At 51.1% G+C, this 25,430-nt stretch overlaps 1 protein-coding gene across 1 annotated transcript in view; it reads left to right on the top strand.

Annotated features, from left to right (window-relative positions):
- The window catches only part of Arhgef17 (Rho guanine nucleotide exchange factor 17), a 58,758-nt gene extending 39,919 nt beyond the window's left edge, over nt 1-18,839 (top strand). The window contains exons 3-21 of the mRNA XM_076846668.2: nt 3,380-3,562; nt 5,447-5,563; nt 5,785-5,877; nt 6,100-6,276; nt 6,562-6,612; nt 6,876-6,985; nt 7,093-7,178; nt 9,527-9,645; nt 10,012-10,225; nt 10,772-10,845; nt 11,427-11,626; nt 11,774-12,075; nt 12,553-12,802; nt 13,066-13,152; nt 13,479-13,546; nt 13,789-13,937; nt 14,728-14,902; nt 15,016-15,285; nt 17,170-18,839. Of these exons, the coding sequence (XP_076702783.2) occupies nt 3,380-3,562; nt 5,447-5,563; nt 5,785-5,877; nt 6,100-6,276; nt 6,562-6,612; nt 6,876-6,985; nt 7,093-7,178; nt 9,527-9,645; nt 10,012-10,225; nt 10,772-10,845; nt 11,427-11,626; nt 11,774-12,075; nt 12,553-12,802; nt 13,066-13,152; nt 13,479-13,546; nt 13,789-13,937; nt 14,728-14,902; nt 15,016-15,285; nt 17,170-17,366 (2,922 nt within the window). The 3' untranslated portion in view covers nt 17,367-18,839. The remainder of the gene's footprint in view (nt 1-3,379; nt 3,563-5,446; nt 5,564-5,784; nt 5,878-6,099; nt 6,277-6,561; nt 6,613-6,875; nt 6,986-7,092; nt 7,179-9,526; nt 9,646-10,011; nt 10,226-10,771; nt 10,846-11,426; nt 11,627-11,773; nt 12,076-12,552; nt 12,803-13,065; nt 13,153-13,478; nt 13,547-13,788; nt 13,938-14,727; nt 14,903-15,015; nt 15,286-17,169) is intronic.
- Nucleotides 18,840-25,430: the final 6,591 nt, after the last annotated feature.

The raw sequence follows: 25,430 nt of genomic DNA, 5'->3' as shown, positions 1-25,430 counted from the left end.
AAAGGACAGATACTGTGTGATTCCACTTCTGTACCTGGAGTAATCAGTTTCTTAGGGACAGAAAGTGGAATTGTGGTTTCCAGGGCCTAGGGAAAGAGGGAGTTTGGACTTAGTGTTTGGTGGGTACAGAATTTTAGTTAGGGAAGATCAGAGGTTATGGAGATGGGTGGTGGTAATGTTTACACAACAGCGTGAACATATTTAATATGAATGTACTAAACTGCACTTAGTGGTTAAAATGTAAATTTTCTATTATGTGTATTTTGCCACAGAAATACATTGCTTTTATTTATTTATTTATTTTAAAACGTGCACAGGGGCTGAGGCTGGGGCTCAGTGGTAGAGTGCTTGCTAGTATGTGTGAGGCCCAGCACCGCATAAAAATAAATAAATAAAATAAAGGTATTGTGTCCATCTCGGGGTCAGGGAAGGCTTTTCTGAGCTTGGGGTGTTTAGCAGAGACACAAAGATGAGTAGTATTTCAGCAGAGAGGGAACCTGGGGGGATGGTTCCAGGCAGAGGGTATAGCAGGAGTGAAGGGTACAGTGAAGAAATCAGAAGAAACCAGTGTGACTGCTGGCAGGGAGGCAGGACTAGGCCATATGGGGGCTGTGGGCTTCTGGGCAAGGACTGGGCTCTCCTGTAAGCACAAGAAAGCCATAAGAGGGACCCATCAGATTGCCAGGCAGAAGTGTTGATGTGCAAGGGACTGCGAGGGTCCTTTGCCATCCCGTAGGTAAGAGTTGCAGAGTATAGAGTCAGACAGTCCAGGGTTTGAGTCACTTGTCCGCTGCTAGGTGACCTGGCTTAATTACATCCCCTCTCTGAGCTTTGATTTTGCCTACAGAATGCAACCAGTCATTCCCACCTTGCAGCACAAAGGTTAAAAGATAATGTTACACTCAAGCCCACTGGTGGATGGAGGCAGGTGCAGGGAAGAGCTGGGAGCAGGCAGGGCTGGGAAAGTCTTCCCACCTCCAGGGCAAGCTCAGGGCTGCACAGGTAGAGAGCATGCAGGATGTGTGTTGGAGATGGCCAAGCTGAAAGTGGGGGCAGGGTGGGAGTGGAGCTGGGCAGGAAGGTGTCACCTGGACCCAAAGACTGGCAGTGGCAGCCCTGGAATGTGGGAAGGAGGACTGAGGTGGCACCAGGAGTTTGGAGTGCAGCTCCAGTGCACAAACTTGCCTGCACCTGTTGGCCTGTACCTGTGTGACCTGGAACATCTGACATAACCACTTACTTCAGTTGCCCCGATATAGGGCAGGGATGGGAGTGGTGGCTGCCACGAGTGCAGAACAAGGAGAGGTGTGCTTGTGATTTCGAAACTGCCTGTAGCTCTGCCTGTGTTCATATGTGCCCGTGCAAGGTTGCCCCGAGGCTTCATGTTACCTTTTGGGTAGAGATGGTGATCCCCTTCTTCAAATGAAGAAATGAAGCCTCAGACATTCCAAAATGTGCCAGGTGTAACTTCTGATGCTCATTGAGGGCCAGGCACTGTTCCCAGCAGTTTACGTGAGGTAATTGATACCACCCTCACCATAACCCCCATTTTACAGATGAAGATGAGGCACAGAGAAGCAAATCAGTGTGTCAAGGTTACAGTTAGGAAGTGCCCTAGCCAGAGAAGAAACCCTGTCAGTCTGTCAGTCCCCACTCTCACTCACCCGTCTATACTAGCTGAAGCATAATGATATTCAAATAGAGATTTGCAGCCCCGGTGCAAACTCCAAGTGACAACTGCCAACAAAAATAGATTAGTATTGTTTCTCTAGGACAGGAGTTTAAAATAAAGAAGTTAAGTACCCAGGTGAGCAGCCAGAAGGTGGAATTTGAGCCAGGTCCTAAGGCTGCACCTTCTTCTTGGTGTCACTGTCACCCTCAGAGCCTGTCTTCAAGTTGACCCCAAGACTCTCAGCTAAGAAATGCCCCTTCCCGAGTGCCCTGACCAAGCTTCCCCTTTCCAGGCACCCTTGACCCCTTCTGTTCTACTCTTTTTTTCTGGAGCATTTACTCCCTTCTGGCATTTTATGTAACAGTTCACTTCTCTGCTCCCCTCCCCTCAGCTGTCAGCTCCCCGTGCAGGGTTCTGCAGCCCCCTTCCCCCTACCATAGTGGCCCAGGGGCATTTGTTGAGGGAATGTGGATGTTGACCCGCTGGTTCTGGGTGGGCTTCTCAGTCTGTTTATTCTTTTCTCCCATTGTGTGCCTGCCTCTCTGTGGGGTTCTGGGACCCAGAGCTGCGCAATATAGCTTCTGTTCCTTGGAGGGCAGTGATCCTGACCCAGACGAGGTGCTGGCCCACACCGACCAAAGAGCTCTGACGTGGGTGCTGCCTATCTGCTTCCTCTCCATCACCGTGAGCTTTTTCAGAATCCCCAGACAGTCAAGAGGATTCTGTTGCGCTTGACTTTCTCAAGTTTGTTTTACAAAACAAGCCAGATTTTTAAAAAATGTTTAATATAAATGTTATTGCAACATAGCATATGCTTTTTCAAGTAACACCCTCCTGTTTCTTTGGCCTGTAGTTACAGTGTGGGCCAGTAGAGGGCAACCTCTCCATCAGAACTGAGCTACATATTCTGGCAACACCACTGAAGCATAGTTGAGGTGAAAAACAGGAATTTTACTCACTGACTGACCAGCAGATCTGAAACCTGTTAAAGCAGTGTTCAGATAATGTCACTTAAGCCTCCAGGAACTCCCCCCCGGGGGGCGGGGGTTCTGTTTTTTTCTGCTTTGCTTTCTGCACGGAAATATCACCTTTTAACTTCTTGTGATTACACATGCAATTGATTCTAGGACCTGGGGTATTCATATTTTAACATCTCTGGAATCGGAGTTTCTCCTGCATTGATAGCATATCATAATTTAACTGGCAGAAAATTTCTTTCCTAAAGATAAATAGATTTATTGAAATATGACTTACTTTTTTCCTATTCCTTTTCTTGGTGTGTTTTATCTGATTGCATGTAAGCTCTGTCAGGTCAGGGATTTGGATCTTTCTTGTCCACTGCTGTCTCCCGATTCCTAGAACAGTGCCTAGCACATACTCAGTGCTCAGTATTTGCTGAGTTAGTGTGTGGGGTTCTCCCAGAGAGCCCTAATCTTCTTGGCTTTCTTATTCTAAGGTCCATGCATCCAGAAAACCTTTTCTGATCCTCCTTATCCCATCTTGTGTCAGGTCCTAGACTGGGCAGGAGGGCAGGCATGGGATAGGTCTGCCTACCCCCTGGAGCTCCTAGTCTATGAGGGGGGTATGGGAGGCAAAGCACTGAGCCATAGGTTCAGAGGATTCTGTGTGCACTCATCCTGGTGCTTGTGCAGGTGGTGTGGGGTGCCATCTCTGCAGGAACATGCCTTGACTCTGTGGGTTCCCCAGGGCTACATGCAGCCGCTAAAGCAGCCAGAGAACTCCTTGCTGTGTGACCCATCACTGGTGGACGAGATCTTTGACCAGATCCCCGAGCTCCTGGAGCACCACGAACAGTTCCTGGAGCAAGTGCGGCACTGTGTGCAGACCTGGCATGCCCAGCAGAAGGTGGGGGCCTTGCTCGTCCAATCGGTGAGTGCCCTGTGTGCTGCCAGGTGCCCCCCATCCTACCCACCCTGCATGGACACTGACTCTGATCCCTATCCCAGGATAGGATCCTGGGCTGACGGGGGCCCAGGGATTCCTGCCATAGTTCAAGGTCAGCATCAAGGTCCAGGCAGGTGGCCACACCTAGTGACACTGAAGTACTCAGTCCAAGCTAGGGTCTGTCACCTTATCTGGCCAGATCAGTTTGTAGGCTAGTAGGGACATTTTAAGATCCTTTTAGGTTCAAGGCTCTACTTCACATCATAACGAGCATATTAAATGACATTCACATTCCAAAGTAGATATGATTTTTTTTTCTATTTGTAAAATTTTTGGAAGCAAAATTTTTGCCTTGGTCTCCTAAGAAGCTGGGATTACAGGCATGTGCTGTCATGCCTGGCTTATATTCATCAATTTTAAAATGAATGTAATTACTGTACCTACCTCACAGTGTTGTTGATACATATAATGTATTTAGAATAATGCCCAGCACACAATAAGTGCCAAAGAGCTAGCTACAATTATTGTAATACTTGATGGTGGGCTGGGAGTGTAGCTCAGAAATAGAGCACTTGCCTAGTATGTGTAGGGCCCTGGGTTCAATCCTCAGGACTTCAATCAATAAAATAAATACAAATGCCTGATAGAAAAAAGAGCTGGTCAGGATGAGGTCGTGTCAACATCAAAGCCCACATAAGGGTCAGGGCAGTTGTTTGGGTCCAGGTAAAGATAGGGGTTGAGGTCAGTACCAGCATCCACGTGAGGGACTGAAGTCAGTACCGGCATCCTAGTGAGATCTGAGTCAGCATCAACACCAGCTCAGGGTCAGGACTAGGGTTAGATCAGTGCCAGCCACTGGTTGGGGCTGGAGTCCATACCAGAGTCTGGCCACTCTCTGGGATTTGGCACTTCCAGGTTTAGGTGCACCCAGGAGCTGGTTGGTGAGGGCTGTCTTTCTGCTTCAGGCTCTGCCCTGTCTTGCCCAGAGACAGAGAGTTGACACCTTAAGGAGGCATGGACTCAGAGGCCCAAAGGGGCCCTGAAACACCACTAAAAGTCACTTAGCCTATCCATGGTACAGTTGAGATAAGGAACCCAAGTGTCCTCACTCCTAGCCAAGGCTTCTGATGAGAGCATCCATACTTAGCCTGCCATCAGCTAGCCAGCGTATTAGCCACCAGCTGCCATGTGCCCTGCCCTGAGTCAGGCATTACTGTGACTAAGAAAGGAGTACTTCTGTCTCTGGAAAGAGAGAACTTGTCCTGGGGGTATGAGGAGAAACCAGAGACACACCGAGAAGATAGAACCCTAATCAGGAGCTCAGCCCTGAGGGTGGGCGAGATCTGAATGGTGAAGGGAACTGCATGAGCAAAGTCCAGGGGCTGGAATGAGTCTGTTCATCTGAGGTCGGTAAGGATGGAGACCAGCCTGGTGGGACTTGGGGGATCAGAGAGCTGGGGACAGAAATGCTCCATTGTAAATGAGATAACCAGGTCTGAGCACACAGGACAAATCCAGGCACACATTCATATATTCACACATGAACTTATACAGGTAAGATACATCCATGCATATATGTATGTGCGCACATGTACATAACTATCACAATTGCACATACTCCTCATACATACCTAGGAACACAAACAAAAACAGATGCCTGAGGCTGGGGTCCTGACTCAGTGGTAGAGCACTTGCCTACCACATGTGAGGCACTGGGTTCCATCCTCAGCACCACATAAAAATAAATAAATAAAATAAGGATATTGTGTCCATCTACAACTAAACACACATGCGCGCACACACACACACACACATGCCTTATCCCATCAAGACACCCTGAGGGTCCCCAACCTGTCTCTTCACCCACAGTTCTCCAAAGATGTCCTGGTAAACATCTATTCTGCCTATATTGATAATTTCCTCAATGCAAAGGATGCTGTGCGAGTGGCGAAGGAAGCAAGGCCCGCCTTTCTCAAGTTTCTAGAGGTATTTGCCGCAGGCAAGGGCAGGGGAGTGGAGGCCACCCTCACCTCGGGCTAGCTCCGAGGGCCCCAGGAGCACTCTGCTTGGGCAGTTAGGCTGACCAGTGGGTCTGCCTCTATCCTTGGGCTGAGCTGACGGGGCTTGATGGGAGCCTGGCCTGGATAAACCTTTCCTGGCGTGTCGCTCCTCACATTGGTGCCCATTCACCCTGCTTTGGGTTTCAGCAAAGCATGCGTGAGAACAAGGAGAAGCAGGCGCTATCTGACCTCATGATCAAGCCCGTGCAACGGATCCCACGCTATGAGCTGCTGGTGAAGGTGGGCATGAGGCTGAGTGGGCAGGGAGGCGAGGCCTGGAGGCATAGAGGAGATACAGTGGACTTTGAGGACCCTTCTTGCTTGAATCTGGCATCAAGGTCCCCAGGGGTCAAATAGGGTAGAAGTCCTCCCTGGTACCTACCAATAGACCCTCCTGCTCCAGCAGTCTGCTGGGCCTGAGGGCAGTTAAACAAACAGGTCTGGTCCTCATTCTCATCCTAGGACCTCCTGAAGCACACACCAGAAGACCACCCAGACCACCCACTTCTGCTGGATGCACAGCGGAACATCAAGCAGGTGGCCGAACGCATTAACAAGGGCGTGCGAAGTGCTGAGGAGGCAGAGCGGCATGCCCGGGTGCTGCAGGAGATCGAGGCTCACATCGAGGGCATGGAGGATGTGAGTGCCGCCCGCCCCCACCCCACCCAACTATGTCCACTTAGCCTGTGTTCTTCCTGTCACTTGGAATCATGGCTGTGTCCACATCCACATTGGAATCTTCAGTGTGCTTGCATCCATGTCTCCCGGCATCTGTGATCACATAGCTCTGCCTGTCTGTCTGACCATGTGTCCCGGGCCTGGCAGCCTGGCCCATGGAGTGGGGCTGCAGGATCACTGGGATTTGTTTAGTGGAGAGGAATTAATAACTAGCCTTTAAGATGCCACGTCCATCCTACCCCACAGCTCCAGGCTCCTCTTCGGCGGTTCCTGAGGCAGGAGATGGTCATTGAAGTGGTAAGAAATGTCCTGTTGTCTGCCCACCTGTTATTACCTCCCCACTGAGTTTACTCTTTTTCTTACCTGCTGCCCATGGGTCTCCCTGCTCTTCCACCCCAGCAGGAGGCCTGGTCAAGTCCCTACTCTGCTCTGACTCTCTGGACTTCTGGTGGAGAGCTGTCACCCCTCCCTGGGCCTCATTGTCCCCTTGAGCACTATGGGCAGGCGGTGGGCTTCTGGACTGTGTGCACACAGCCTGAACCCTGCCTCTGGCCCCACAGAAGGCAATTGGTGGCAAGAAGGACCGGTCCCTCTTCCTGTTCACAGACCTCATAGTCTGCACCACCCTGAAGCGAAAGTCGGGCTCCCTGCGGCGCAGCTCCATGAGCCTGTGAGTGGCTGGGGATGGGGCTGTTTGGTGCAAGCAGGGGAAGCCCTTGTCCTGCCCTGGGCCTTGCTCCCCTACCCTGGCCAGACCACCCCACTGGCTCCCCACAGGTACACAGCAGCCAGCGTTATTGACACTGCTAGCAAGTACAAGATGCTGTGGAAGCTGCCTCTGGAAGATGCAGACATCATCAAAGGTGGGGCTGGCCCAGGCCTGCCAGGGGGTCCTGGTATTGGAGTCTTCCTCTGAGAAGCCTCCTGGTGGGTTTGAGCTACGGCCAGTTGGGCTGCTTGTCCATCTGCTATCAACCTCATTTTCCCATCCCGTGTGAGGGAGCTGGCATGAAGAACTAGGTTGACGTTCATAGAGTCAGACCATCCTGTCCATTCAGACCACCTTCTGATGAACAGGACCAGGGCTGGCAGGTGGGGCTGGGTGGGCTGTTGCAGGGGAAGGAGACATAGCTATAATTAGCCATTGATTCCCCTGCACAAACTCATTTGGGTGCCAAATATTAGGTGAGGCATCATTCAGGCTCAGCAGTGTTCCACCCAGGGAACAGAGTCCAAGCAAAGAGTTGATTGGAAAGATCCAGTTGGTTTGGGACTGAACTATCTGGAGCTAAGGCAGCCCCAAGGGGCCACCCTTCCTGACTCTTCTCCTCCTCATGCTGTGAGTTGACCCCATTCTCATTGCACTTAGCCTTCTGTGCTTCCTTGTAGCTCTAGTGATGAAGCCCAGACTGTATCCAGGCACCAAGTGACCCAGGCCTGTCCCCCAAGGGCCCCTATGTAGGAATGCAAACTGTGGTGAGGATGATTATTGGTCTGCTGCATCTCTTCACTAGAGAATAGGCCAGCTCATGTAATGATACCTTTAGGTCAGCTGCCCATTCCTAGTCCATTCTTCTGTGGCCAGAGTGGGCCAGGCCATATAGAAGAAAATATGGCTGCCCAGGCAGTGAGGGTTGGGGTGAGACTGTTTCTCTCAGAAGGACTAAGAGATTGTTTTGGTCTTTGTGGGCTTCTATAACAAAAATACCAAGACTTGGATAATTTATAATGAATGAATTTATTGATCATAATTCTGGTGACTGGAAAGTCCAAGATCAAGATGCCAGCTGATCTGGTGTCTGAGGGACATATTCTCATATGTGTTCTTACTTGGCGAAAGGGCAAACAAGCTCTCCCAGAACTTTTTTTTTTTTTTTTTTTTTTTGGTGCTGGGGATTGGACCCAGGGGTGCTCTACCACTGAGTCACTTCCCCATACCTTTTTATTTTTTATTTTGAAATAGAGTCTTGCTAAGTTTCTGAGGCTGGCCTTGAACTTTCTGTCCTCCTGCCTCAGACTCTGAAGTCTGGACTTGGACTTCCAAGTCCAAGTTGCTGGGATTGTAAACATGTGCCACTGTACCCAATTTTTCCCAGAACTCTTTTTAAGGGCACTAATCCCATTCATCAGGGTTATCATTCCTATGACCTTGTCACCTCCCTGAGGCCCTGCCTTCTATCAACACACTGGGGATTAGATTTCAACATTCAAATTTCAGAGAAAGATGAACATTCAGACCATAGCAGAGCTCTTCTGGCACAACTCGCTGCTGAGCACACACCCTGTTTTCTGTAGACAGAGCTCCACAGCCTCCCTAGCCAACACAATTCCACCCTACCATTGACCTCCTCAGCCTTGAAGAGTCCCTGGGACAGAGCCATTCCAGAGTGATTTGCCCATCTCGGAATCTGTTCTTCCTCTGGTGCTATTAGGACCCCAATCAAGTCTTCTTTCTTGCCATTCTGCAACCTGTGACCCAACTACTAAACTATATACTCCACCAACACATTCTGTAAACAGAACAGGAAAAGACAGGAAAGACCTGTCATTTAGGAAAAAGCAAAAAGAAAGAAACTTCCTGTCCCTTGATTTCAAGACTTGGTGTCCTGGCCCAAGAGTGGAGGAGGATCAGCCCCATGTGTGATTCAGAGTGCACACACACCACCCCCCAGACAGACAGACAGTGGGGAGGGAGGAGGGGGCTGCTGAGCTGGTCTGTAGGACCAGCCACTTGGCAGTGGTCAGGTGTGGGATACGACCAGAGAAATCAGGGCATCAGCTCATTGCTCTCTCCCTTGTGAAGTGGCGAGTCCCTTGGTCAGCAGATTTGAAGGCCTGAGGCTCTGCCTACTTGGCAGTTCCCCCATGGTGGGCTGTGCCGCTGCCGCAGTCCAGTGTCCACTGGAGCCGGTGTAACCTGTAAAGCTGTCTGCCATTTCATATTTATATTCTTCTGGCAAGTTCTGCAAGGGCCTGACATCCTATGCTCTGTGACTGTGAACCCCAGTCCCCAGCTCTCAGGCCTGGTGTTCTCTGGGAGTTGCCTGTTAACTTTATTCCTGAGACTTTGGGGTCTGTAAGCTCTCGAGTTTGTCAGGCCAGTCGTCCACCCAGCTGCAAGTTATGTACGGAAGGAAGAGTGTCTATCCAGGCCTGACCTTGTCAATCTCTCTCTGTCTATGGCCTTCCTCTATTCCCTTTGGATGTCCAGGGGCATCCCAAGCCACCAATCGGGAGAATATCCAGAAGGCCATCAGCCGCCTGGATGAGGACCTGACCACCCTGGGCCAGATGAGCAAGCTTTCTGACAGCCTGAGCTTCCCCCACCAGGTCTGTGCCCTCTGCCCAAGGGTGGGGTTTTCTGACCCTGGGGAAACATACACACAGGCCTGGCATTTGCCTGAGGGAGGAAATACCCCATCACTTATCTGAGAGGGAAAATTACAGCCTCACTTGAATTTGAGGGAAGTAACATGTTCCAAGTCTGAAGGTGGAGACGTGGCTTCATCCCATCTGGGGAGAGAGGGTCTATCTCCTGCTTGGGGTGGGGTGGTGGGGGGAGAATCCTGACTTCTCTTGGTCTGAGGGGAGGGGTAGGGAGGAATGGGGAGAGGCAGGTCCCTATACACACTCCCAAGGGCATGTGTTGACTCTGATGAGGCCTGAGATCTGGGACCTGGGCCTTCTTCCCCACAGAGCCTGGACGATGCGCTGCGGGATCTCTCAGCCGCCATGCACAGGGACCTGTCAGAGAAGCAGGCATTGTGCTACGCACTTTCCTTCCCCCCCACCAAGCTGGAACTGTGTGCCACCCGGCCTGAGGGCACAGACTCCTTCATCTTTGAGTTTCCTCACCCTGATGCCCGCCTGGGCTTTGAGCAGGCCTTTGATGAGGCCAAGAGGAAGCTAGGTGAGCTAGGGCCCACATGGCACTCTCTTCTCAGATCATCCAGAAAGTGTCTGACTTCACAGCCAGAAATTCCAGAACTGCTGTGTCCTGTGCTGGGTGTCCAGTTGGCGGGGATAAAGGAGATGGGTTGGGGGGCTGAAACTTCAGGACCAGATTGAGGCATAGACAAGGTCAGGGAGAGGCATAGACAAGGTCGGCTTAGGACACAGGCCCCATCATGGGTATGAATGGTCAAGACCCTCCTCATTATCCTCCCCAATTCTGAGCATGGATCAAGGAAAGCTATGGTCAGGGCTCATAGCCTAGAGGCCTGTGAGCAGAGCACCTTCATTGTATATATGGGAAAACTGAGGCCAGAGACAAGCAGGGCATAACCCACAGACCCTCCTAGCATGGTTGAGATCAGGCCCTCCTTAGACCCTGAGGGGCAGAGAGGGAAGGGAAATGAGACAGTGGCAAGAAAGGGAGTACTTTGTATGTACTAAGAAGGGTCTGTCTCCCTCTGCCCTGTCCCCTTGTCTGTCTGTCCATCCATCTCTACTACAGCATCCAGCAAAAGCTGTCTAGATCCTGAGTTCCTGAAAGCCATCCCCATCATGAAAACCCGCAGCGGCATGCAGGTGTGTGTACGCATGTGAGTCACATAGCTGTATATGTCCAAAGCCAGCATGTGTTCATGAATTCTTGTTTTATGTGCAGCATTGCATTGTGTGTTAAACACTGCAGTTGCTTCCTATGACTTTGAGTATGTAGTTCTCTGTACATGTATATGGATACTGCACATCTGTAGCACATGTGCATGGGTATGTTTTATGCATATCTATATCTGTTCATGTGAAAGAAGCTATATAATTGATGTGAGTGGAATCTAATTTATGCCCTCACATGACCCTACATACATATGTACAAAGGTTACCATTATCACTCTTACATGCATGAATCCATGATCACATTCAGGGTGTATGTGTACATGCATGTATGGTTGATACCTGTATCACACAGGTATGAATCCATTTGATGTGCAAAGAGTGTCATGTGTGCATGTGTGTCGTGTGTAGAGAAGGGTGTAAAGGGATGTGACGAATCCACACACACCCATGCAGGCCTGCCTCCCTTCATTCTGCTGGGGTCTCCTGGGAGATCAGGATGCTGACAGTTTTTCTTCCATTCACCTTTCGCTGTCCATTGGCACCTTCTGCAGTTTTCCTGTGCGGCCCCCACCCTCAGCAGCTGCCCAGAGCCCATGCCAGAGGTGTGGGTGTGCAACAGCGACGGCTATGTGGGTCAAGTGTGCTTGCTGAGCCTGCGTGCTGAGCCAGACGTGGAGGCCTGCATCGCTGTCTGCTCGGCCCGCATCCTGTGCATCGGTTCAGTGCCCGGCCTGCAGCGTTGCTGCCACCGGTGAGGCCCAGTTGGTGGTGTGAGCATGCCTGGGAGATGGACCCTGCACTCACTGAAGCCGCCACTGATGATGATGTGGCCGGGGCCCAGTGGGTGTATTGGGACTGGTGGGCTGGGCCGCACCTCCTTAGTGATTTTTGTTGGCAGGGAGCAGTCCACCTCACTGAGGGGTCCCACTGAGTCAGCCTCGGAACCCTCTGGACCAGAGCTGGACATAGAGGCCCCCACGGATGAGGAAACAACCATGCTAGCAGAGCCGGGGCCCCAACCCTGCCTGCACATCTCTATCTCAGGCTCTGGTCTGGAGATGGCAGCAGGCCCAGCTGAGGGTGACCCCCGCCCTGAGCTAGTGCCCTTTGACAGCGATTCCGATGATGAATCTTCTCCCAGCCCTTCTGGGACTCTGCAGAGCCAGGCCAGCCGGTCTACCATCTCCTCCAGCTTTGGCAGTGAGTACCCCACTTTGGGGCTGGCAGACAGAGTGGACTGCTCTGAGCTGGGGTTGCTGAGGGACTAGTGGAAGCAAAGACTGGAATCACGTCTCAGGACGTTAGCATACAGAGCAGTGAGGGCCAGCAGGGTGAGTGGGAGCTGTTACATTGAGGACACAGAGGTCAGTGGGACAGACAGATGAAATCCTGAAGACCCTGGCATGTCCTGTTAAGGAAGGCAGACACCAGGTGGAGTGACAAGACCCTCTGTGCAAAGTGTGGTGGCAGGATCTGAAATGGCCAGGCTAGGACTAGGAGGCTATAGCCTGAACTCTCAGTGAGCAGGGTAACAAGGCCTGGGCAGATGCAGAGGCCAAGGGACTGGGAAGGAGCAGCTGCCAAAGGCCCTCAGGAGGGGGATGGCCAGGACGGATGAGTGAGGGGGACTAAGGCCCAGTGGAGGGGAATGGAGACAGAGACCTTTGTCTCCCTCAGATGAGGAGACCCCAAGCTCCAAGGAGGCCACAGCAGAGACGACCAGCTCAGAGGAAGAGCAGGAGCCTGGCTTCCTGCCGCTGTCTGGCTCCTTTGGGCCTGGTGGACCCTGTGGCACCAGTCCAATGGATGGGAGAGCCCTTCGCCGCTCCAGCCGTGGCTCCTTCACACGGGGCAGCCTGGAGGACCTGCTGAGCGTGGACCCTGAGGCCTACCAGAGCTCTGTGTGGCTGGGCACTGAGGATGGCTGGTAGGGGCATGGATGGAGCCAGGGACACAGTGCCAGAGCCCTGAGCTCCCTGCTCTGGAAATCAAATGGTTTCAAAGCAGAAACAGGAGGGCTTTGGGGCAGGCCTCAGAGGTCCTACCAGCCAGAGGGCCTGAAACCCACAGGGAGGCTGTGGGATCTAGTACCTTGCACAGACACCTTGGGGAGATGGGGATGGAGGCACAGAGGTGGTGAGATGACTCCCAGGGTTGGTATGCCTGAGCATTTGTCACCCCAATCCACAGTGTCCACGTGTACCAGTCCTCCGACAGCATCCGTGATCGCAGGAACAGCATGAAGCTCCAGCACACGGCCTCTGTGACATGCATCCTGTAAGGCCTCATGATGTCCTTCTCCTCAGACCCTTCTTAGCCATACATGCAGCCTCCTCTGTTCACCTGACTCCCTGCTCTACTGGCCTCTCCCTTCCAAGGAGGCTGCAGGACAGAGGCCTGGCCCTAGGCCAGCTGTGCTTCTTATACACTGTGAACTTGAGCAAGTCTCTGCTTCTTAGCTTCAGGCTTCCCCCACGTGGAAAACAGGGGGTGAGAAGAGATGGTCTCCTGGGAGCCCAAGCCATTCTACCTGTGATTCCCCTGGTCCCAGGTAACATGCCTTGGCCTTCTGAAATCCCTGACACCTTCTTTTCCTTGCCCAGGTATCTAAATAACCAGGTGTTTGTGTCTCTGGCCAATGGAGAACTTGTAGTCTACCAAAGGGAAGCAGGTGAGTGCCCCCTGCACCGTCCCCTCACATCTGCATACTGGTGGGTAGAGCTATCTCTTGGGAAGAATGGGGGCTTTCAGGCCAAGGATCTGGAAATGTGACTGGGCAACTTTCAGGCTTCTCTGTGCCTCAGTGTCCTTGCTTAGAAATGGGGATATTCACCTGTCACTTCCAGTGTAGGTGAGGCTTAAATTCAGTACTGTACTTAATTTCCTGCTTTCTTTACCCCATTCCCATTCTAGGCCGTTTCTGGGATGCCCAGAACTTCAAATCGGTGACCCTAGGTGCTCAGGGGAGCCCCATCACCAAGATGGTGTCTGTGGGTGGACGGCTATGGTGTGGCTGCCAGAACCGAATCCTTGTCCTGAGCCCTGACACGTTGCAGCTAGAGGTAGTGGGAGTAGGGAGACAGAATCAGTGACTTGGGATGATCTGGGCCCACATGAGAGGGAGATGAGACCATGGGGACAGAGAAGTGTCCAGCTGAAGGATTGGGATACTTGCCCTGTGTGGTACTGGGCCAGGCCCTTCCTTTTCTGATCCTTGTTTCTTCTCTAAGTGATGAGGAAGATAGTAAATGCCCACTTTTGTCAGGATTCCTGATTCATCCTCCTGTCCACCCTCTGAGTGCAGCTGTTGGGTTCATTGGGGGACAAGGGTTCCCCCTGATGTCATCATCCTTTAGCAATAGATTATGCCCTTTGTATATATGCCAGAGGTTTCCAGCCTGGGTGGTGTGCGGGGGCACCAGTTCCCTTGATTTTCCTCTCATGCATCTGTCATTGACTGGAATAGAAGCTAAGACCCAGGTTGGGCCCTGGCTCTGTGATTGACAAGCTGTGCGACACTGGGCAGGTCACTTTTTCCTCCTGTGCTTGGACTTTGCCATTTGTCCAGAGAGAGGCCAGTGACTAGTCTTAAACCCTCCAAGCGTTGAAGTTCTCTGATCCTCAGGTCACTAAGTTGCACAGGGAAAGGGCATCCCATTTTAATTCCTGAGGATTGAGTGGGGAGGCACCAGTGCAGCTGAGCTTTGGAAGGTTAGTCATCCAGACACAGGATCCATCGGGTTGGGTGTCTGTGGGAGTGATGGGGAGGGAGGGATGGACACTGGTGAGGCTGGAGAACGGGGGCTGGCCTGCCAGTCACCTGTCTGCTTCCTGCCCTCCCCTCTTCCACAGCACACGTTCTGCGTGGGACAGGACTCAAGTCGAAGTGTAGCTTGCATGGTGGACTCCAGTCTGGGCGTGTGGGTGACATTGAAAGGTAGTGCCCATGTGTGTCTCTACCACCCAGACACCTTTGAGCAGCTGGCAGAAGTGGACGTCACCCCACCTGTGCACAGGATGCTGGCAGGTACTGACCTCAGACTACCACTGCTCCTTCTTCAGAGTCTTCCTGCTCTGTCCCTGAGGAGGCTGGGCCAGGGCCAGTGTCAGGCCCCAGCGCTGCTCTTTTTCCCACCCCAGGCTCAGATGCCATCATCCGGCAGCACAAAGCTGCCTGCCTGCGGATCACAGCACTGCTAGTGTGCGAAGAGCTGCTGTGGGTGGGCACCAGTGCCGGCGTTGTGCTCACCATGCCCACCTCCCCCAGTACTGTCAGCTGCCCACGGGCACCTCTCAGCCCTGCTGGCCTGGGCCAGGGCCACACCGGCCACGTCCGCTTCCTGGCTGCAGTCCAGCTGCCAGATGGCTTCAACCTGCTCTGCCCGACCCCACCACCTCCTCCAGACACAGGTGGGCTTGCCGTCCAGGGATCCTGGTTCTTGGTTGCCCTGATTGCCCTGTTGCCCTGCTGAAAGAGTCTTTAAGAGGGAGGAAAAGTAGTAATTGACCTGGAAGTGGGATATATTACAGGAAATAGGCTATGGAATCCCCAAAATGAAATTTACTAGGAGATTGTGTGTCTGTTGGATGCATGCATAAAATTTTATCCAAATAAATGTTGTGGGAGACAGGAGGTAAATTATAAGCTAAGAAGTAGAATATGGCAGCTGGGCATGGTGGCACAAACCTATTATTCTAGCAACTCAGGAGGCTGAAGCAGGAGGATTGCAAGTTGAAGGCCAAAAAAAAAAGTAGAATATAGCACAGATGGGGTACCTTTGTAGGAAATATATCCTGTTGTATGTATTTCTTATCCATAACAGGAAATAAGACAGGACTAAAATTGATCTATAAGGCAGGAACCACTTCCTGTACACTTCAGAAGTGATGTACAGAAAAGGAAGTAGAAATAGCGCCAGAAAAGAAAACACAGCATAGCGCATATGACAGGAAGTGGGCTGTGAGAATTAGAGAGTGAAACAGTGGGAATGAAGTACATCACGGAGTCACAATCAGGCAAGCCTTGCTTTGGCAGCCCAAGAAACCGTATTCCCAAAAGACAGTGACCATGGGAATCAAGAACCAATAAAGCCTCAGTCAGGAGTGGTCTGGGGCCAGAGAAGACTTAACAGTTTAACTGGGATGGGGCTGTTGGAAATAGGAACATTGTATACAGATGTGCCTCACTTAACAATAGGACGTGTTCTGAGAAGTGCATTGTGGACAACTGATTGAGTATGTGGGAACATGGTAGAGTATGCTTACATAAAACTAGATGGCTCAGCCTCCCGTGCAGCTAGCTGGGCTGTATGGGTAGGTGCCCAGGTGAGCCTGCTGCTCCTAGGGCCACGAGGAACAGCACAACATGAGATTAAATGAAGCACAAGAAAAAATGATGCAATCGAGAGGCAGTGAACAAGATTATGAGGCTCTGTCAACATAACAGCATACTGTTTACAATAAGCTTTCAAAAAATAAAAGTAGTAGGAAATACATTCTGAAACAACAATTTAGTATAAACCAGGTGCAGTGGCACATGCCTGTAATTCCAGAGACTTGGGAGACTAAGGCAGGAAGATCAAAAGTTGAAGGCCAGCCTCAGTAACTTAGCGAGACCTTGTCTCAAAATAAAAAATAAAAAGGGGTGGGAATGTAGCTCATGGTAGAGTGTTCCTGGGTTCAATCCCCAGGACATTAAAAAAAAAAAAAAAAAAAAAAAGTTTAATATAGAAAATATAAGGTGCCACTCAGTGTAAGAGTGCTTGCGTAGCATGCGTCGAGGCCTTGGGTTCAACCCCAGGCACCACGAAGAAGAAAAAAAAAATACATAAAGCAATAACATAGTTGTGTATTCTCACTATCAGTACCATGCACGTCCGTAACTGTATGTACAGTGCATTCGGACATCTAACGGTACCAGGGTCTACAGCAGCAGCACCACAGACACGTGAGCACTCAGTTGGCTATGATGTCACTGGGCGACTGGAATTCTCGGTTTCATTGCCATCTTATGGTACCACCATCATATGTGCAGTCTGTCGTTGACCTCGTTGTGCAGCACATAACTAATTATAATGAAGAGGACGTTACGTGTGCAGTCATCAAGAGAGAAAAAGTGGTGTGGCGCTAGTAAGTTAAGTTAGTCCTGACTAGAAAGTACAGGCTGCTAGGAAGTGGGTAAGAGCTCAGCGCTTGTCTTTCTTGCTATCTTCCAGGATGTGGAAACTCAGGCCATGAGGGGACAGTGTAGCCACCAGCTCCCTCAGGCTGATAATCCTCCCTTCTGCCCCACAGGCCTTGAGAAGCTGCCCTCCCTGGAGCACCGGGACTCCCCTCGGCACCGAGGCCCTGCCTCTGCCAGGCCTAAAATGCTGGTCATTAGTGGAGGTGACGGCTATGAGGACTTCCGACTCAGCAGTGGGGGTGGTGGCAGTAATGAGACTGTGGGCCGAGATGACAGCACAAACCACCTCCTTCTGTGGAGGGTGTGACCCTGTCCACTGTGGCCCGGGACTCACCTGCCCACCTGCCCTCAGTCTGCTTGCCTCTTACTAGCCCACGCACAGACCTTGACCAGGAGTGTCCAAACAGGGCCACCTAGGTGCCTATGTGGCGCTGTGCCGTCTCATCTTCGCGGAAGCATTCCTGATGGACACCCGCTGGCTAGCCACGGCCTTTCCCAACCCACTGGCTGCTCTGGTGCTCCCAGGTGTGACCAGGGTGGGGCATGCAAGCTGCCTAGGACCTCTGTCCCTGGAGCTTCTACCAAAGACACGGCCAGGCTGGACCCTATGCGGTTGGAGAGGGCCATGTGCAATATTTGGAAGGTTTTCTGGGGGCAGCGGGAAGGCTGAGGGGTACCACCCTTTCCCATGTACAGTATTTATATTCCTTTTTAGATGAGTCCTTTCCAAAGCACTTATTTATGCAGTGACTGGGGACAGGGTGTGATGTGATGTGATGAATGATGGGGGAGAAAACCTGTTCCTGTCCAAGGCGCCACCCTGGGACCCAAACCAAGCCTTTCTGGAGGGACCACCATCTCCCCCCATTACACACACACACACACACACACACACACACACACACACTGCATGTTCAGGGCACTAAAACATTGGCCTTCAATATAAACTTCCCAAGCCCATCCTGATGGGACTGCCCACCCTGATCAGAGGCCAGGACCAAGTGCCCACAGTCGTGCAGAACAAGGTGATGGCTTGATGATGGCTCACTGGGGGCATGACGCATCGAGGGGCCTCCCTAGGCTTTGGCATTTCCCAGTGTGCTGGTGGCATCTTTAATGGTGTCTTAATTTTGGAGCACTGGTAGGGACATGGACAAGGCTTTCTCTCAGGTAAGAGAAAAGGGCCCTCACTTCTTGCAGTCGGCCCTGGTCCCCAGCCCCTGCCTCCCTGTGTCTCATGCACTGGCACATATGGTCACCTTGGGGTGTGGGCCTAGGATCCCCTCACTCTGACCACTGAATCCCTCTTTCCACACCCCTTCCTGCCAGAGATGGCCCCTGCAGGAAGGACCCCCAAAGCTGAGGGGCTTGGCATGGCCTCTTCAACTATGAAGGCTCCCACTTGAAGGCAGCCTCTCCCCCACCTCCCAAGCTGCAGGGAGCCACTCTGACCCTCAGTCCTTCGCTTCAGCTACAACTCCAAAGGTCTGGTTTCAGATGGGGTTTGTTTTTGTTCTGTTTGGTTTTGTTTTTATTTAGGGCGGGTGGGTCATTGTGGTCTTAGATTATGTTTTTCTTGCTACCAAACAGTCATGTATTAACTTTCCTTGGATGATGAAATTTTAAAGAGTCAATAAATAGAAACACCAAACAACTGCTTCCCATTGGTGGCCATAGTGGCCTCCTATCTCCCCAGTCATGGTCTTAATAACAGGACCTCCCTTGGGCAGAAAAGAGGCCTTAGAGACCTATAAGAGTCGGGGTTGGGGGGCGCAAGGCTGCCAGTCATTGCCACTGTCTGGGCAGCAGTTTCCTCATCAGGAAAATGAAGAAGCTGTGGGAGTCCAGTGCTTCCTAACTGGGCCACATGTTGGAGTCCCTGGCAGGGCATATAAGGAGTCATCACATGTGTGGCTTATGTGTCAATCAAGAGCTGCTGAGTCATTCTGTCTGGGAAGGAGTTTGGGAATCGAGCTGACACACTGCAGGCAAAAGAACCAGGGACTAGGGAGCCTGTCTGGGCTCCTTCAGGAAACCATGTTCTCTAGGAAAGCCTCCTGGCTGAGAACCCCAACCAAGGCCAAGGTGAATCCAGGCTTCCAAGCAGGGGTAGAATCCAAGTCTGTCTAACTCTGTTCCAAAGGGCTGGTCATTAAATCAGACACAAGAATGCAAAGGTCCACCAACACAGGGCCACCCCATGCAGGGACAGAGAGGCCTCACACCCTGGCACATCTGCAGGACTGAGGAAGCATCATCATTTTGTTGGGGCTGAGAGGGTTACAATAAGCACAGATATATTTGGAGTAGAAGGTAACATTTATGTAGAATTTATGATAAAACATTAGAAGGATCATAGGCTTTGACCCCGTTTGGAATCTTGACTTTGCCACTAAGCAGCAGTGTGACTTTAGACAGTTTATACCCCCCTGAGATTCCATTTCCTCGTCTGTAAAATGGTGTTGATTGCCCCATGGACATAAGTTTTGGGATTACAAGGAAGAGATTCCTTCTGCCTCTGAAGTAAAGGGTGCTTACTGGTGAAGACATTAACCAGCTGCAAACAGCTATAGGAAGTCACCATGGTGCAGACAGTGGAGCTCCACCTCAGGACTCCTGAAGCCAGGCTTGGTGGCACATATATGTTACCCCAGCTATTCAGGAGGCTGAGGCAGGAGGATCAAAATTTGAGGCCAGCCTAAGCAACTTAAAAGATCCTGTCTCAAAAAATCAAAAGGACTAGGGGTATAACTCAGTGGTAAAATGCTTACAAAAAAAAAAAATAATAATAAAATAAAATCAGGACCTCTGGTTTCTTCAGTACCACCAGTCGACTGCTGCTTTCACAGCTTCTGCTGTCTCAGGACTTATGCCCCCCAGCAAAGACCCCAGATAGCACTAGGTACCCAAGACCAGACTGGAGCCATCTTCCCAGCCTAAGCACCCAGTAAGCATGGGAATGGCCTAACCTGTTGGTACTTAGCTCCCATCCAGGGCCCAGGTCCCTTGGTCAGTGCTTAGCCTGAGCCAGTCAGCTATGAGCAAGGAGATATTGGAGGAGCAGACCCCAGATCCAGCAAGGACTTCACTTTCTAGATGGTTCTCAGCCTGGACTGCACATAATCATCCAGCTGGGGGCCAGGTGCAGAGTCAGACCCATCCCAGACGGAGTAAGTCAGAACCAGGGACCTGAGACACAGGTATCAAGGTTCATTGGTTGGTGTTTTCTGTGGTACCAGGGATTGAACCCAGGAGCACTCTACCACGGAGCCACACCCCCAGGCCTTTATTTTATTTTGAGATAGGGTTGCACTGTGTCACCCAGGCTAACCCCAAACTTGCAATCCTCTTGCCTCAGCCTCTCGAGTTGCTGGGATTATGGATGTGTGCCACCACACCTAGCTAGTGATCAGTATTTTTATAGGGACTTTCAATGGAGTACAGCATTTATACAAGAAAGTACCAAAAGTAGTGGGCAGCTCGGCAAATATTCTTAGAGTGCACCCACTCAGGGGCTGGAGTTGTGGCTCAGCGGTAGAGTACTTACCTAGCACGCGTGAGGCCCTGGGTTTGATCCTCAGCACCACATAAAAATAAATAAATAAAGGTATTGTGTCCAACTACAACTAAAAAATAAATATTAAAAAAAAAAAAAGTTCACACACTCTGATCAAGAAGCAGAACATTCCATGACCACAGAAGCTCTGCTTCTACTCTTCCTGGCTTCAGACACCATAAGGTTGCTTTGCCAGCTGGTGGGAGAAAGTGGGGCTTGGTTTGACTTTTAAGAGGAAACACTTTAACTCGGCAGGGATGGGTGCAGGAGGCTGGCAGGAGGGGTCCCTAGTATAGGAGAAAGAGGAAAAGGTAGGGGAAACCAGGATGGGAGCTCAACAAGATGGAACTTTTTGTTCTGTTCCATCTCCAGCAATGCTTAACACACAGTAGGTGCTCAATAAATCGTTGTTGAACTAAATATGGAAAATCCAGCCAACTATAAGTCTTGAAAATGCAAAAGAACAATAACCCTGGCTTCCATTTATTGTTTGCTGCAAGCCAGGGGTCTGGATCATCTCACCCTCACAATGGTCCTAGGAGATTAGTACCATTATTGCCCTTCTCCAGAGGAGGAAACAAGTTCAGAGAGGTTAAATGCTTCCTCAAGGTCGCCCAGCTCCAAAGGGCTAGAATCTGGATTTGTGTCTGCTCAGGTCTCTATGCCTCATGGAAGAGAGAAAAGGTGGCCACATGTAATGGCTGGAGGGCAAGAGAGACAGCCTGAGCAGCCATCCAGTCACTCATGAGGTCTCTGGCTCATGTTCCTTACAGCAGCCCCGGCAAGTGAGCCCTGACCCAAGAAGAGGGGAGAAAGGGCCAAAGGCCATCACTTCAAGGGGTTTCTCCAGGTGTTCCCTTGAGCCAAGGGGACAGAGAATAGGTTTTAGCTAGACCATCTATCTTAGGGGGAAGATGATGCACAGAGAGGAACAGGGGTTTCCTGAGTTGTCACAATAAGGCAGCTTTGAGGACAGGGAAGAGAGTCCAGGCAGGAAGGTCAGAAAAGTCAGGAAATGACCTTTAGATACCAGGGCAGGCAGAAAGCTAGATATGTCTGTAATCCCAGCAGGTTGAGAGGCTGAGGCAGGAAAATCCCAAATTCAAAGCTGATCTTAGCAATTTAGCAAGATCCTGTCTCTAAACAGGCTGGGTATGTGGCTCAGTGGTTAAGCACCCTTGGGTTCAATCCCTGGTACAAGAAAAGAAAGCTAGATTAGCTGGTCCTTGTCACACACCCCAAAACAGCCTCAACACACTAGTCTGTAGATCAAGAGAGCTTGATGCAAGAGTGGGTGTCCAGGAGCCTGAACACAAGCTCCAGCCCTGGCCTCTTCTCACTGTGTGACTTGAAGCAAGTGCCTGCCCCTCTCAGGACCCAGCTGACCTCTGAGAGCCCTTCACATCTTTTGCATGCCTGCCAAACACCAAGTTTCCCTCTGTCCTCACAAACCTTAAGCCATGGGCTGACTGCAGGAAGCAATAAGAGGAAGTGCTATTTTGGGACCAATTATAGCCAATGAGGAGCCCTGACCAGCAAAGTCGAGTGAGCGGGCATCCCAGGCTGGTCGGGGCAAGATGGTAAGCAGGCATCAGGTATAAATGAGGGTGGAGCCCTTGCAGCCAGGATGTGGGAAGGTGCTCAAGCAAGCACTGAAAGGAGGTGGGGAGGAGAAGGAGCACACAGAGGCTCTAGAATCCGGGGGCCTAGAAGACGCTGCTGCTCCCAACATGGGGTCTCTCCAATCCTCATAACACCCTGAGTGGATGAACTTGCACTCGGAGAAGTGAAGTTAACAGCCTAAGGCCACTAATGCCTGGCAGTGGCAGACCTGGGACTTGACCCTTATCTGAGTGACATCAAAGCATTGTTTTCCTTCATTTCCACCCCCCAGATTTTTCTTCTCCAGGCTCCTTAACTTCAAATGCTTCAGCAGGCCACCTGCCTTCCTGGGCATGACCACATAATCCCTGAACCTTGACTGACTCATGTTTTAGGACCAGAGGGCAAGTGGTCTGTAAGTCTGACCTGGACAGTCCCCAGGGGCCCCACCAGTCCACTGCCTGCAGTCTGTGGCCCTGGGTTCCTCTTAGACCCATCACGGGACCAAAAGGCCCCACATGTGCCTTCCTGAGCACCAGTCAGGTGGGCCAGCAGGACTAAATACCAGGGAAAGATACCGGAGAGTGTTGGCCTCCCATGAGGGATCCACTGAGGCTAGGGCTAGAACTCCAGGCCCACCAGTGGGGATTCCAGTCCTAGGGGAGAGTTTGGACCTATAAGCAGGCTGAACCTAGTTCTCAAACACAGATGGCCCCAGCTCAGCTCCTGCCCTGGCCCCACGCTGAGCCTCATCCTGGCCTTCTAGCCCCAGTTCCTCCTTAGACTGAGCCCCTATCCCATGGAGCTAAAGCCCAAATACAGTAGTATCACAAGGACACCTTCTGTTGGGGTAGCACTTTGCTTGTTGGGGGTTAGCCTAGGTCTGAGCTTCCTGTTCCTTCAGTCTTGTGTAGTTGACCTTTAGTATCCATGAGTTCTGTGCCCACACACTCAACCAAATGTGAATGGAAAGTTTAGTTAGACTTACAATGGTTGTGTCTGTTCTGAACAAGTACAGAATTTCCCCTTGTCATTAGTCCCTAAAAAATACATATAACAACTATTTACATTGTATTTACATTGCATCAGGAATTTTAAGTAATCTAGAGATGATTTAAAGTATGGGGGATGGTTTAAAGTATGTGTATACTATACCATTTTATATAGGGGACTTGAGTATCCACAAATTTTAGTATCTGCAAGGGTCTTGAACCCAGAGATGACCGCACTTTTAGTTTGGCATTCAAGTACAGCTAGAAAGAGGCACCATCACTCCCCAAAGTACCCTGATGGCTCTGATCCTGTAATCTAGGACCCCTATCCCAGGCAGGGCCCTGCTGGGACATGGAGCTCATGCCTCTGCCTCCAGGTCACTGTCACAGCTCATCCTAACTTACCGGCACCTTATGCTATGCCATATGATGAGGTGTGGGCCTTCTTTGGACTCACTTCCCCAGCTGCACTGTATGAAGTTCAACAAGATGGTCTCTGAGCTGGGTGTGGTGGTGCACACCAGTGGCTCGGGAGCTGAGGCAGGAGAATCCTAAGTTCAAAGCCAGACTCAGCAAACGCAAGGAGCTAAGCAACTCAATGAGACCCTGTCTCTAAATAAAAAATACCAAAATATATATATATATATATAGGTCTGGGGATGTGACTCAGTGGTTGAGTGCCCCTGAGTTCAATCCCTGGTTACTTCCCCCCAAAAAAGTTGGTCTCTGAGCTCAGAGATTAATGCCAAGATTCCATGGGCTCACCTGAGATGCCAGGATTTTAAAGTCCTTTGTCCTAGAGCCTGTGGCTCTTCAAGCCCCAAGACAAGCTAGCTTACATTTGTCTGTGGCCTCCATCACTCATTATGGAGCCACCAGATACTTCCAGACTCTCAGGGAAATTCTTTGAAGCAGCTTGGAAATCAGAGTCAGCTGGAGGAGGAACTGGCCCAACTGGCCAACAGTAAATAAAAATTAGGCTCTTTCATAACCTGAGGAGTGCAGGAGTAGGAAATGTGCAGGCTGTGGCTCTAGGCACCTGCTGGGGCCACAGTAGGCAGGTGGCCTCCTCCCATAGAAAATAGAATGTCCTTCAGGCAACAAGTTGGAAAGTCCCTTTATCAAGAAACCATTTCTGAGAGTAGAAGGGCTGATTTGGGATGAGCCTTTCAGGGATTCCTCTATGGGCTGGGATATGCAGCCCAGGGATGATTTCCGTCCTCAGCCCTAGGGGGAGTTCATTGATACTGGAGAGGGCTGGGGCCATCATCCTGATATCAGTAATCTGGAGCTCCTTTGCCCTTCCCACCTGGGCATGGCCAGGGAAATGGAAACTTTTCCTTTGCCCCCCTCCCCACATCGGTGTCCAGTTTTCCTCCTGGAATTTCCTGGAGCCTAGGAACCTGACCTTTTCTATCTCTTATGTGGGTCAGATTCTATGACTCAGTTTGTTTAGAACCCCATTGCCAGCCTACTTATCCTCAACAGTCTTATTTACCTTCCTCCACCTCCTTTCATGGGCTGTGATTATCCTGACCCCAGCCAGGCCTCTGCCCCCAGCACTCGGCCCTCCCTGCTGCCTGTCTTGTCTAGATCTGCTCTCCTGGGATAGCTACCTGAGATCTCTTGAATAGTACTGAGCAGGGGACACTCAGTTCGCTGGGCTGCTGCCTCCAATCCTGGCGCACCACTTCTCACGGAGGCACAATTTACAGAAGAGTGAATATAATATGAATACTGCCCTGGGGCTTGTGCAACCATGTCCCTGGTCACTGCCCTGCTGGGCGCTCTGATGGTTGGCATTGGAAATGAATAGGGTGGGATAGCTGGTGGTGGGGAAAGAGAAGTGTCACCTGTCTTGCTGGACTGAAGGACTAACTACCCTGGCAAAGAGGGATGGGGATTTGAGCTGGTCCCAGAGGGAAGTGCAGAAGCCCACCTGATGGGTCTCTTTTATAGGTCTTTAGGGGTTGGCCTGGGTCTCTTCGAACAGGGCATAGTGGCTCCAATTTCCAGGAGGAATAAAAGGTCCATGAAGGGGTAGCCGTAGCCTTGATTACACAGGTAATGGCGACAGGACCCCAGCAGCATCCAAGTCTCCAGATCAAGCGAAACTTCTTTCCCCGCCTCCCGGTCCCGCGCATCTCCTGCAGTTCCTTGGGGGACTCGAAAGATGGCAACGTAGAGCAGTGCGACCGGGAGGCAGAGTGGCGAAGCCCCT

The sequence above is a fragment of the Callospermophilus lateralis genome, chromosome 2 (genome assembly GCF_048772815.1).
Source record: "Callospermophilus lateralis isolate mCalLat2 chromosome 2, mCalLat2.hap1, whole genome shotgun sequence".
In the NCBI taxonomy this organism is placed as follows: Eukaryota; Metazoa; Chordata; class Mammalia; order Rodentia; family Sciuridae; genus Callospermophilus; species Callospermophilus lateralis.
The sequence above is the reverse complement of the archived record's forward strand: the minus strand, read 5'-3'. Positions and strand labels throughout refer to the sequence as shown.